This window comes from Sturnus vulgaris, chromosome 27 (genome assembly GCF_052056855.1).
Source record: "Sturnus vulgaris isolate bStuVul1 chromosome 27, bStuVul1.hap1, whole genome shotgun sequence".
NCBI classification, from domain to species: domain Eukaryota; kingdom Metazoa; phylum Chordata; class Aves; order Passeriformes; family Sturnidae; genus Sturnus; species Sturnus vulgaris.
In genome coordinates this window covers 4,701,755-4,714,094 of record NC_142269.1, presented here as the reverse complement: position 1 = coordinate 4,714,094, position 12,340 = coordinate 4,701,755, and the positions used below count along the sequence as shown (strand labels likewise).

The window sequence follows — 12,340 nt, the reverse complement described above, 5'->3', positions numbered from 1 at the left end:
GGCAGCACGTTTCAGTGCAGGCAGGGCTCTGGCCCCGGCTGCTGCCAGTGCCCTCGTGCCCCTGTGCCGGTGGGAGCCGTGGGACTGAGCCGGCCAGGAGCAGGGCCCGCGCCCTTCCACAAGTGCCTGATCCCAGCACAGAGCTGGAGCTCTGCAACGCACAAGCACCTCAGCCCCAGCTCCCATCCAGGCGTCCCCGCAGCCCCAAGGCAGCTCCTTCCCCCTCCAGAACCGGCTGAGGAGAAAAGGGGCTGGGGGGACCCGACTGAACCCCCCCAGGCTGCTCCCCCCAGGCCACCGCAGCATGGGGGATGCTGGAACCACTCGACCCATCCGTGTTTGGGTTAAGGGACATTTTAGTTCTTACTTTATACGACAATAAAGTTGGCTATTACTTCGGAGCCGGTGGCCGGTGTGTGCTGGTGTGTGTGTGCGTGTCTGTGGATCACCGGACCTTGGTGACGTCGTGGCTGCAAAGGAAGGACGGAGGTGCCCGCGATAGCCGATGTCTTTGTGGGCAGGCGCTTGCAGAAACAGGACACCTGTCCCTCCGGTAACCCTGCCCCAGCCTTCAATAATGAACACCCGCGGCCCGGCTCAGGTCGCTGGCACGGTGCCGGTCCCCGCGACACCCAGGACCCCGTGGAATGGTTTCCCAGGGCTCTGCTCCGCTCCCTGCCCTCCCGTCCCCACCGGAGCAGCCTCCGGCATCGCGTGGCACACAGGCAGGATCGTGACGGCCGGGAAGGACAAACCCTTCCAACACCACGGTCCCACCGGTCCCCACAAGAGGCCTCTCCGGTCACAGCCCCGTCCTGGTTTGCCGGCGCCTCTCCCCGCGCGATCCGCGCTGGAGTCTTGTGCCATGGAAGGTGAAACCCGGGCCCTAACGCAGAGTGACAGTTCCCGCTCGTGGGACATTAACCTTGTTTGTCACTCGGCTGTCTCCAGACGCAGACCCCGGGCTCTGGAGCAGATGGCTGCCGTCCCCCACTCCGGTCACTCCCTGGGGATCCTCCTCCCGCGGCTCCCGGAGCAGCTGGGGAGGGCTGGGGGACACGCAGGACACGTGGCCCCAGCTGCCACCCTGTCCGTGGGGCCGTGGCTCCCTGGAATCCTGCCGGTGTCCCTCTCACGGGGCTGGATAATGCTGAGTCCCCCGGGGTCAGCCCTGCTCTGGATCCTGTCTTGGTATTACTTGGATGGAAACCATCAGGCTCATTACAACCCACACTGATGAGAACACGGGAAAGGAAGTGATTCCAGGGATTTGTCTGGATGTGGAACAGCCACCGGCCTGTGTGGGTGTACAGGGGGATAAAATACATGAGAAGTCTAACAAAAATTTGCAATAAGATTTGGGAAGGTAACTTGGTCTGGGATGGATGGAATTGTTCTGGACTTAGGCTATCAGTACTGTCAGATCAGTGTGTGACAGGGAACGGGGAAGAATGGAAAAATGGGTTTATAGGGCTATTTCCTGGGGGTGCTCTGGCCAACTTGGGCTCTCGGGAGCAGGGGGACACAGTCTGCCAGGTGGCTTAAACCTCAAGGAGGGATTTTTCTCATCCCATTCTTTCCAGTTGTGCAGTGCTGTGGGCCAGATCCTGCTGGGAGAGGGAGCTGGCACTTGGCACAGTGGGCACGAAGGGCTCAGTGTTAAAGGCAACACTTCTCCTTCAGCAAGGAATTAGAATCATCCCTTTTAATACCCTTCCCTGGGTAATTCGTTTCCTGATGTAGATTTATCCACAGGGATCAGCAGCAGGAGAATTAACAGCGTGACCTCCTTCGGTGCGTTCCAGCACGCTGGTAAATCTTTGTTATTAACTTCCAAGGAACTCTGCCTGCCTGGTCATTAACCAGCCTGTTCTCCTCTCCAGGATGGAGGAAAATATGTCACTGGGGCAAGATCTACGTCCTGAATCCTCTTTTGCAGGGATGACTCTTTGCCTACTTGGCCCTGGAATCCTTTGGGAGCACAGGGATGGAGGAGTGCTCCTGGGAAACCCCCAGGATATCCAATGCCAGGGGACTCCCTGCCCGTGTGTCCGTGCTCCCAGCAGCATGGCTGGTGGCAGGGGGGCTTTGGGGGCCTTTGGGAGGTTTTGGGAGAAGTTCTGTTTTCCTCAGCCCACAAGTGAAGCATGTTCTGCAGCAGTGGCCCCAGACTGCATCCTGAACTTTAGACTGATTAGATTTCCAGGAGGGAAGGAAGGATGTCTAATTGTTAAATTTCCACAATTAGAAAAATATTTATCAATAATTAGGAGTGATGGCAGCGGTTACACTGGGATTAAAGCCAGGCTACACTTCATCACCCGCCTTTCAGTTAGGGACCTTATTTATTTCTTTTCACCCCAAAACAATCCATGTAGAGCTGCATTGTTGCCAATAATGAATCATCCTTGTTCACTGCCTGTACAGGACTCATTAATCCAATGATGCCAGTGGTTCTAGGAAGGCTGCTAGGCACATCGTGTGGTCACTGGGCTTGGGCAGGAGAAAATTTAATTTCAGTGGGTAGGAAAACGAAGCAGATCTAAAAATCACAATAGCACTTCCTGTGCCTGTGTTTGAGAGCTCAGCAGTTCAGCTGGCTGACACTCCCCTCCACACTCCCTGGTGATTTTCCCTCTCATCACTCGTCCAAGGCAGGCATGGCTGAGATCAGGGATCATTTTCCAACAGCTGTTCTTTTAGGATGAAGTTGTATATCAATTAATGAAATTGTGTGACTCTCAAAGTTTTCTCCCTCAGAGGGAAATGCTGTATTTCCAGGTATTTTTCGTGTCTCAGAAGACTCAGGACCATCAGCCTCCATGGTGTGGGGCTCAGGTTCATCCTCCTGTGGAAGCACCAGGTACCTGTGTCTGTGGCACCTTCAGTCCCACCTGGGCACTCTTGGAACACACTCAACTCTTGGTCAAGGTTTCTTTTCAAGCAACTTTCCACTGAAACTGCTCCTGGATGTGTCCTTGGAGGAATTCCTGGGGATGGATTAGCCAGAGCTGCACCACACCCATGCCAGGTGTGATCAGTACCTGGGATGTGCCAACCCTGCTCTGCCTGCTTCCCACATGCCCTCCCCTTATCACCTTATCAGTGGGGGCCATGAGTTATGTCCTGGGCAGGTCTGTGGTTCCTTCAACTCCTCTTGGCTTAAATTTAAAGGAAAATCTTGATTGTAGGTTAATGAAGCTGCTGCAGGGAGTTACAAGACAACTTTCCCACCAGAGCAGAAGTGTCACTGTCGCCTGATGGACGAGTCTCGTCACTGCTTGCAGCTCTGCAGTGAATGTTTGAACACGTGTTCCTTAAGTGTTTCTCAAGTGGGTTGTTCCAGGCAGCTCTGATGGGAAAACAATGGGCTACAGCTTCCAGCTGGCAGATTATTCCTGTTATTTTTGCCATTTGTGGATGTTTCAAAGCTCTCGTGTGCTGTCAGTACATGCTGAGATCTAGGAGGTCTGTATGGAGAAGAGGACAGGAAGTTTGAAGTTCTAAATTTATTATTTGTGAGGACTCCTCAGTTTTGTCAAGGTGTTGTGGTGGTCCTTGGCACAGAGTGAGGTCAGAGCTGTGGGACCAGGGCAGGTTTAGGTGGGCGTTCAAAGGGCTGAGCCTGCAGGGGTGATGGAGCTGCCCCACCTCACCAAGAGCATCAGGTTTCCATGATTCCTCCAGTAAAACCAGAGCCAAGCAGAAGAGGAGAATTTGAGAAGGGTTTAAAGCAGTGAGGAAGGATCTTGCAGTTCCTCATGAGCTGTTGCAGCTGTCGGAGGTAGAGAGGGATGAGAACAGTTGAGGTGAGAGCTGATCACAGGAATTTGTATATCCCCAGGTGTGACAGAGAAGAGAGGTGTGAGGGATGGTGTCAGAAAAGAAAAGCTCAGCTGCTGCCCCAGACACCCAGCTCTGCTGGATGCAGAGGACTTTCACACAGGAAAGGTCAGAGAGAAGTCACTTCCTGTCAGATTTTTATGACTCTCCACAGAATTACTGACACAAACTACTTTGCAATGTGATACTTCAATATTTGAGCTATTTTTCTACTTTTAGAATCATAGAATTCCAGGATGGTTTGGGTTGGAAAGGACATTAAAACTCATCAGCTGCACCCCCTCTCAGGGCAGGGACACTTTCCACTATCCCAGGGTGCTCCAAGCTCTGCCCAGTTTGGCCTTGGACACTTCCAGGGATCCAGAGCAACCTGTACCAGGGCCTCACCACCCTCACAGGGAAGAGTTTCCTCTGTGTATCCAACTAAAATTGTCCCACAAAGTTTGAGGCCCACTGAAGAAGTGGAGATGCTGTAAAAGCTTTTAGGAGGGAGTACAGTTCATTTGTGACTTTCCATGGCTCTTAGTATGTACTTAGGGCTTTTTTCCCCTCATAATTGATGCATGTGACATTTCCTCCTGCTGAAATAGGCCAAGAGAACCAGGCAGCACTGCAGAGCTCGGGCTGCTTCATCTGTCTCAGCCTGAGCAGTGCACAGTGTCCAGTTGGCAGCAAGGATAATCAGCCCAAGGGCAGTGGAAATGCTCATTACAGCACACTTTATTCCTCAGTATTTAATAAGTAATGACTCTGAAAAGCTCGGAGCGGGGTCTGTGCCCGTGCTGTCTCCTGCTGTGTTCCTGTCACTATGGATAAGTTAAACTGGGTTGAATCGGGTCGATTTTTGGATGAATACCCACCAAGGAATTTCGAGACGTTGCAAGAAGTTGGGGTTGTTGAGTGGGAGATGCTTCTTTTGCTTGACTTAGTTTTGCTTTGTGAAAAAAAGGAGGAAAGCTGGGCACTGCTTTCCGCGGCTCAGTGTGTGTGTAGAAACTGAGTTCTCTGATGTCCCTCACCAAAGTGAGTCGGGAAGGTAGAAACTCCCACAGAGAACAGCTTAGAAAGATGCTCTGAAAGCCCCTGTTCCAGGAGCTGTGCCATGGGAGGCTCAGCTGGGGCTGGGGAGCTGTTGGAGTTACACATGATGTTCTTGATAGTGGTCAAATAATCTTTACTCACTCTGTGAGCAAGGTGATGGATTGCTGCAGATCCAGCAGCTAACCTTCCAAAGTGGGTCGGGGTGAGGTTTCTCTGGGAAGAAAACATTCCCATTAGCTCAGTGCTTTGGCAATTTGTATCATCCGGTGAACTGGTCAGGAATTCACAGCTGGTGTAAGAGGATCGTCTGTTCCTGCAGCACCTGGGGCCAGCCGGGCCCTGTACGAGGCTCTGGTGCAGCTGAAGGGGAAGAGGCTCTGCAGACTCTGCTTCCCTCTGGAATGTTCCCTCTATATTTTGGGGACAAGGAGAGAACCATAACTTGGGTCCTTAATCCTCCTGAATGCTGGGTTGTGTAATCTGTTACTCACCCTCTTTTGTCTTGGAGACCTGTTTTTCCTTTCTCCTCATGTCCAGGCTGGAACATTTCAGAAACAGTGAAAGAAATGTCGGAAAAAAAATGGGGGGAATGTAATGCTTTTAAATCTCAAAAGATCAAATACTTCTGTTAGTGTCTGCTAGAAATTCCTCACAGAGGTTTTGGCATATGCCAGTCTGGCACATAACTCCATCAGAGCCACCTGCCATCCTGCCTGGAATTGTTTGTAGCTCCTTTGTGTTCTCTGAGCAGCACAAAGCTGTGGCGTGTCTGGTGTCACCACTAAGAAACAGACTCTGCACTCAAACACGTGAAAAACTTCCTTTTTTTTCCCATTTAATTACTTTTCCTTGCATGAACACTGTATTTTTAAGCAGTGCTTTTTCCAGTCTAAGGGGTCTCTGAACACAGGAAAACCTAGGGGTGTATGAATGAGGATGTTTTGTTCCACAGGGAACCGAAGATTCCAGGATTGACAGCTAAAATGGAAAGAACACCACAGCACCAAGAATTCTTTCCCAGATGCTCTTTGGTTTTCCAGTCTCTGCCAGTTTAATAGCAGGATTCTGCTCCATACATTCTGGCTTGAGGGCTGGCACAGGTCCGACACGTCACCTCATTGTTGGGACTGTAAGTTCCAGGACCACAAACCACTGTGAAAAGAAAAGAGCTGGGGTTCCAGCCACTTTCCCCCACCTCGGGGGGACCATCAGACATCCCCATGAGCCTTCCCAGTGCCCTATGGGAGCTCCTGCCCTTCCAGAGCTCCCTGAGCCTCTGGCTAAATCCCCCTCAACTCCACAGCCTGCAGCAGGTGCTGCAAAAGAACTTGAAAAATCAGCAGAGAATTTCCTAGCAGGACTTCCATGAAGGGAATTGTTTCTTATGGTCTCTGGATTCTGAGGATTTTCACTCACCAGTGACCTGGAAGGAAAAAAGCCCACTGCACTGCTTCCACTTTGCATGGAAATGCAGCTACACCTGTGAGTGCACTGACACGCTCCACTGGCTCATTTCCTATCATTACTTTATATCTACAATGTGAATGACTTCCCAAAGGATGAACAGAAATATCCCTGCTTTTGACCCCAATATTTCCCTAATCCTCCCCAGGGCTCTGTGCCCAGCTCTAATCAGCTATATTTAAATCAAGGAGCTATATTTAAATGGATGTATTTTATATTTACCGCAGCAGCTGGCGCAGTTCTGTTGGCTGTGGTGGTTTTTCCCAAAACCTGGCCGACAGCTGTCGATGGGAGTCATGGAGAAGCTGTTGTCCACGTACTGTATTGTAGGAACAGTGTGAAACTCATACTTCAAAACATTCTTCAGCTGATGGAAAAACTTCCCAATTCGCTCTGCTGCCTAAAATTCAGACGTATTGAGAGAATAAAAACATAGTCAGTGATTTTTGTTGATTTAAAAATATCAGGAAATATCTTCTAGTCCTGATTTCCATACGCTGACTTGTCACCTTTATTGGGAGCGTTTCTTGGCTTCAAGAGGCTTGGAATCAAACCTAGGATGTGAGCTGATCCCAAGATTTAATATTTAGAAGGTAGAGAGAACAGATTTTAGAAATTGGCTACAGTAGACTTACTTTAAATTGCATTCCATTAATCAAATCATAAATAAAAAAAATCATTTAGAGGACTGGAAGTTCAATATAAATAATAATGTTTATCATTCTTTACTATTAGAAGCAAATGCAAAGCAAGTAATGAGCCTGATTTTTTAACAGTTTTTTTAAAAGCTATTTATATCAATTTAACTTCTAAACCCATTTTTCTTCCTGAATGGAATGATTTTAAATCCATGAATCATCATTTACAACATTAATCCCACAAAATCTGGGTAAAGATGGATTACTACCAGTTATATGTACAGGAGCTAAGGCAGAGGTGGGTGTTCAAGAGGTGACTGACACAGAACCTGTCGGACTCTCCTGTTTGTCACATCTTCACAGTCATATGGAACCTTGTGGCAAATTTCTTCCCATCCTGGTGCAAATGGACTGACTGTGGATGGAAGGAAAAAGATCCATGAAAAAGGGGAAAAAAAAGATAGATTATGTCCTTGTGGTTTCCAGTGCCTTCCTTTGTTTAGTAAGAGTCAGAGGTCAAGCAATATAAAATTGGGGGGAGTGGGGGGAAATACACTCAGCTGAGAGAATGGAACTAATGTCTCACATAACAACCTCAGGGTCCTAAAAGGGCTGAAGTTTTGTGTAAAATTAAAAAGTCTTTGGGTCATGAAAGTTTCTTGACTTTACTTAAGGGAAAATATCCACAAAAGTGTTCCTTAACCTATTGGATGCTCTCTCTTGGTGAGTGTGAGAACAGATACAGGAGTGAATGTGGCCAGAGAATTAAAGAATAACTCCCTTCCCTCAGTGATAACTCAAAGCAGCATCAGGATTGATTTAACTTGTTTGTGAGGTTAAACCACCTCAATATTACCATGAGGGAGCTCTCAGGCTCTTGCTTTAGCTCTGTGCAGTTTCCTAGAATCAAGCAAAAAAATTCAAGGCTGGGCTGGATGGGACTTTCCACTTGGTCCAGTGGAAGGTGTCCTTGCCTATGGCAGGGGGGCAACTGAATGAGCTTTAAGGTCCCTTCCTACCCAAACCATTCTGTGATTCTAAAAGCAGACTTATTAAAAATCAAATACTGAAAACCTAAATATGACAGTGACATTATTATGGGCTGTCTCCTTCTGACAATCCTCTGTAACCTTGGTAATAACTGCTCTCGCTAGGATTGTAAAAAGTTGAATGCTAAATTTAACATAAAAACTGCGTTTTAGCTCCATCTGTGGGCAACAAAAAAAAATACAGGGACTCCAAAAAAAAAAAGGAAACAAACCCGGAACAACTTTCGAAGGTGCTCTTGACTCTGCTGTTTTTCACGAGCACTCACAAGTTGTTCATAACAATAAACGATCCCTCCCAAACAAGCACTGAAATGCATTACCTAGAAAGTTAACAAACAGCTCATGCTGGAGGCCGTTCTTTGGTGTCCTGATAGAGTGGCACTTGTAGGACGACCCTGTGATGTGGCAGGTGAGGTGGGAGATGGTGCTGTTGAGGATTTTGTTTAACATCTCGACAAACAAACGGTGTTTTTTCAGCCTGCAATGCGTTGTGCTAAAGCGAACAGATATCTGATAGGCATGGTCAGCTTCTCTGTAGGCTGGGAGGAAATAGTTGGGGTGTGAATCTGGGGTGCAATTACAGATCCCATCTCAGACGGATTATCAGTTCTTTGTATCTGAAATATGGGCTTTTATTCAAAAGAAAATAAATAAATAAATCACAGTCATTAATTATACCACAATATGTTAGTCCTTGCCACATCTGACTCAATAGTAAAAGACATTTAATTTGAAGTATACAGGAATTTATATACTTAGTGGACACTCTGTTCCCAAATAATAAAAACAAAAAAAGGAGGTAAATAGTAAAATGGCAAAGAACCAGTATGTCTGCAAAGCTGTGTGTCTGAAACAGATTGGTGCCAATTCTATGCAATTACAGTGGAGGAGTAATTTTATTATTATTTCAAAAGTTGGAGTTTCTCAAGTGTTTTTGGGTTGTTATGTTGTGGGTGGGAAGTGATGTTGGTGAAGAGTGGTTACAAGAGGTGGAAGGGGCTGGAGTGCAGATCTCAGATAACTCTGGAATTCTTGCAGTTAATTCTGTACCTAAGGGTAGAGATGATTTAATTGCCATGCATCCTTGGGAGCAGTAATATTAAGCTTTTTCCAAAAGCATGAGAGGGTGCATGTGTGTGTATAAGTAAAAAAAAAAATTTCCAGTCTGGGATAACATTTAAATTTGGTTTTTGGTTTTTTTTTTTGTTTTGTTTTGTTTTGTTTTTAAATCAAGCCTTGTAATAATCACAGAGTTCACAAACCCACCAATCTGCAAAGGCCATGTGCTTACTCCTAACTTAGCAATCTTACCATAAACCATGAATTTATAGGCCTCAACCATTTCTATTTCTTCCTGTGTCGTAGTTTCGATGACTTTATGGGAGAGAGTACAAGTGTAGGCACCAGACATCCACACCCTGAAACCCATCACCATCAGCTTCCCTGTCTCTGTCAGATTCACATATTCTTGCCCTAAAACAGAAATATTGGATTACCAGAAATGTCCACTTTCTGATATTTGAAGATAAAATCTTGCTCCTGTGCATAACGATGCTGGTTCATGTCAGCCAGAAATGAGCTAAGATTCATACTTTTAGGGTTTACTACAAATTTCCTTTCAGCTCAAGTATTTGGAACTTTTAGAGGGAGAAGAGAAATGTAGTTTAATGTCAGAACTTGTGGAAATATCTGCCAAAGGGCCAAGGAACTATTTGGAACCACGGGGCAGGCGTGTTATGAGTAGAAACAAGGAAAATGTGTGATATTTTTAGTCTGAACTAACCTTGTAAATCTGATCCATCTGGACCAATCCACAAATAGTTGGGATCTATTATTCTTTCTTGAGAAAGAGCCAAATCCATACAGACCAGGAATGGGCTGTTTGTGAACACCTTAACATACACACTCACTGCAATACAGAATCACATAAATTATGTAAAATGCTGATATTGAATGAAATCACAAAAAAAACCTCCTCACTGAAAATTGTGTTTCAAGTGTATTTTTCAGTTTTGGACTTGCAAAGTGTAATATTAAAGATTAATCTCCATTTGTACTTAATTAATATCCTGGAACTGTCCACAGTGTGGCTGGTGCTGACTGTTAGAGGGAGACACTCACATCCCACACACAAACTGTGGTGCAGGCAAAAAAAAAGCACCAGATTTTTCACTGAAACCCTCATTTAGATGTTAAATTTTCATCAGTGCTTCCAGCAGCACTATGGGACAAATACATTTCTTGTGTATATTGACAAATATATTCCTTTATCTTGTTCCTGTGCAGACAAGGTTGTATGTATACTGATGCTACATAATGATCCCTGGGCTTAAAACCCCAAATTCCAGTAAAAATTAGATATAGATAGAAAAAAGGACAAATTTACCTTCATGCCTGGTGTCACCGTAAACTTCATTCTTTCCAATTAAATCAATAGATTGCTCTGCCTTTGGTTCTGCTCTCACTGCAGGGAAAAGTAATTGGAATATTAGAGATCAATCTAAATGTATGATTGTTAATCCTTTATTTCACCCTGGTTTTTGCCTCATTTTGTTTCTTTTTGTCTTACTTTTCCTTTTTCCCTATTTTTTTTTTTCTCAGCAACAAGCAGGAGTCCATGTTTTTGACCTGTCACTTTTTAGTTGTTTTAGCGCCCATGTTGCAAACCTGCCTGGATGTACCAGGTTCCAGACCAGATGAACCTTCCTCTTTACAAAAAGCCACTAAAATAGTTATAGTTATAACAGATAAAATAGTTGTAAAATCTGACTGTAAAGTAAAAGGCTCTGTAGTGTGACCCTGAGACTACACAGGGTAGGAATCTCTCAGCCCTTTTCTGCAAAACAGCAGACTGGTGTCAGGCATGAAGAATCTGTGACAAGAATCTCCAGGAGAGGTGAAAATTATTGGAAATGGGGGGTTTTTTTCAGGTCATGGACACACTGGGTTGGTCCTGACTGATTGTTTTGTCCCAGAGTTGAGCCTGGGGGACAGTGAGGTGTCAATGGAACCTATGACAACCCTTCTTAAGGGGCTTTAGCTCCCTGTCTCATCTTAAGGGGCTTCATCATCCACTCTGAGGGAAGGGTTTTAGGGGACATTTGTCCCCTACAGTGGAGAGGTACCCACCAATGGATTGTCAATGGGGCTCACTCTGTCCCCTCTAACAGGGCTTCATCTCCCACTTGGAGAGAAGAGTTTTTCAGGGACATTTGTCCCTCACAGTGGAGCAGTACCCACAAATGGGGCACCTCTGGAGCTCACTGTCCTTTCTAATGAGGCTTCAATCCCCCACTCTGAGGGAAGGTTTTCTGGGGACATTTGTCCCTCACAGTGGAGCAGTACCCACCAATGGGGTGTCAATGGAGCCCCCCTGTCCCCTCTAACGGGGACATCTCCCAGTCGGAGAGAAGGGTTTTTAGGGACATTTGTCTCCCGCAGTGTAGAGGTATCTACCGATGTGGTGTTGCTGGAGCTCTCTCTGTCACCTTTAACGCGGCTTCAATCTCCCACTCTGAGGAAAGGTTCCACAGGGATTCCCCACCCCGCTCAGCAGAGCCGCCGACGAGCTCCGATCTGCTCTACCGCCCTCAGAGCGAACCGGCCTCACACCAACACAACCCTGCAGCTACTTCCCACCCCTAGCCGCGCTCACCCCATCCTGCCGCCACCACCACGGCCGCCACGGCCAGGAGAGCGCCCGGGGGGCAGCGGGGCCGCCCGCCGCCCCCCGCCATGCTCCCGCCGCCCCTCACAACGGCCGCCGCGGGCGCGAGGGGGCGCTAACGGACCCCCCCTCCCCCCGCCTCCATCCCCGCGCGCGCACGGCGCTTCCCGCCCTTTTTCCTCCCCTCAGGGCTGAGGGCGGGAAGGGTGAGGTGTCCCCGCCGGGGTCCCTCGCTTCTTCTCCGCTCCCTCGCCCACACCCGGTGCTTTTTACACTGTTTTTAAAACGTTCTGCTTCCTAAGCACTCCATTTAGCTTTTTAAGCAGTATTTTGTTGTGGGGAGGTTTTTGGTAGTTTTTTTTTTCCTCGCTTTCAGGTCCCTGAGGCGCTTGGCAGCGAAGGACGGCCTCGGCCTCCCCCTCCGCGCCCGTTGTCGCACTTCAGCCCCACATCGCTCCTCCACAGTGCGCAGTGAGCTGTGTTTTTGACTCTAAAGTGGTTTTTCCGGCTGTGGGACAAGGAGAGGGAAGTACAGGGGGACAAGGGGGGAAGAGGCTCCGTCATGGCTGTGTCTGTCAGTGCTGAACCTGCCCTGGGCTATGGAAGGTGTTCCTGACCACGGCAGGGGGGAAGGAGGG

The 12,340-nt window shown here is 47.6% G+C and overlaps 1 protein-coding gene across 1 annotated transcript; it reads right to left on the bottom strand.

Annotated features, from left to right (window-relative positions):
- Positions 1–5,706: 5,706 nt before the first annotated feature.
- Positions 5,707–11,772, bottom strand: ZPBP2 (zona pellucida binding protein 2). The gene is made up of 7 exons (XM_088179481.1): positions 11,691–11,772; positions 9,819–9,944; positions 9,347–9,508; positions 8,356–8,574; positions 7,316–7,401; positions 6,571–6,748; positions 5,707–6,036 (listed from the first exon to the last, which is right to left on the bottom strand). Exons 1-7 carry the CDS (start codon positions 11,770–11,772, stop codon positions 5,936–5,938), a joined length of 954 nt encoding a protein of 317 aa, XP_088035607.1. The 3' UTR covers positions 5,707–5,935.
- Positions 11,773–12,340: the final 568 nt, after the last annotated feature.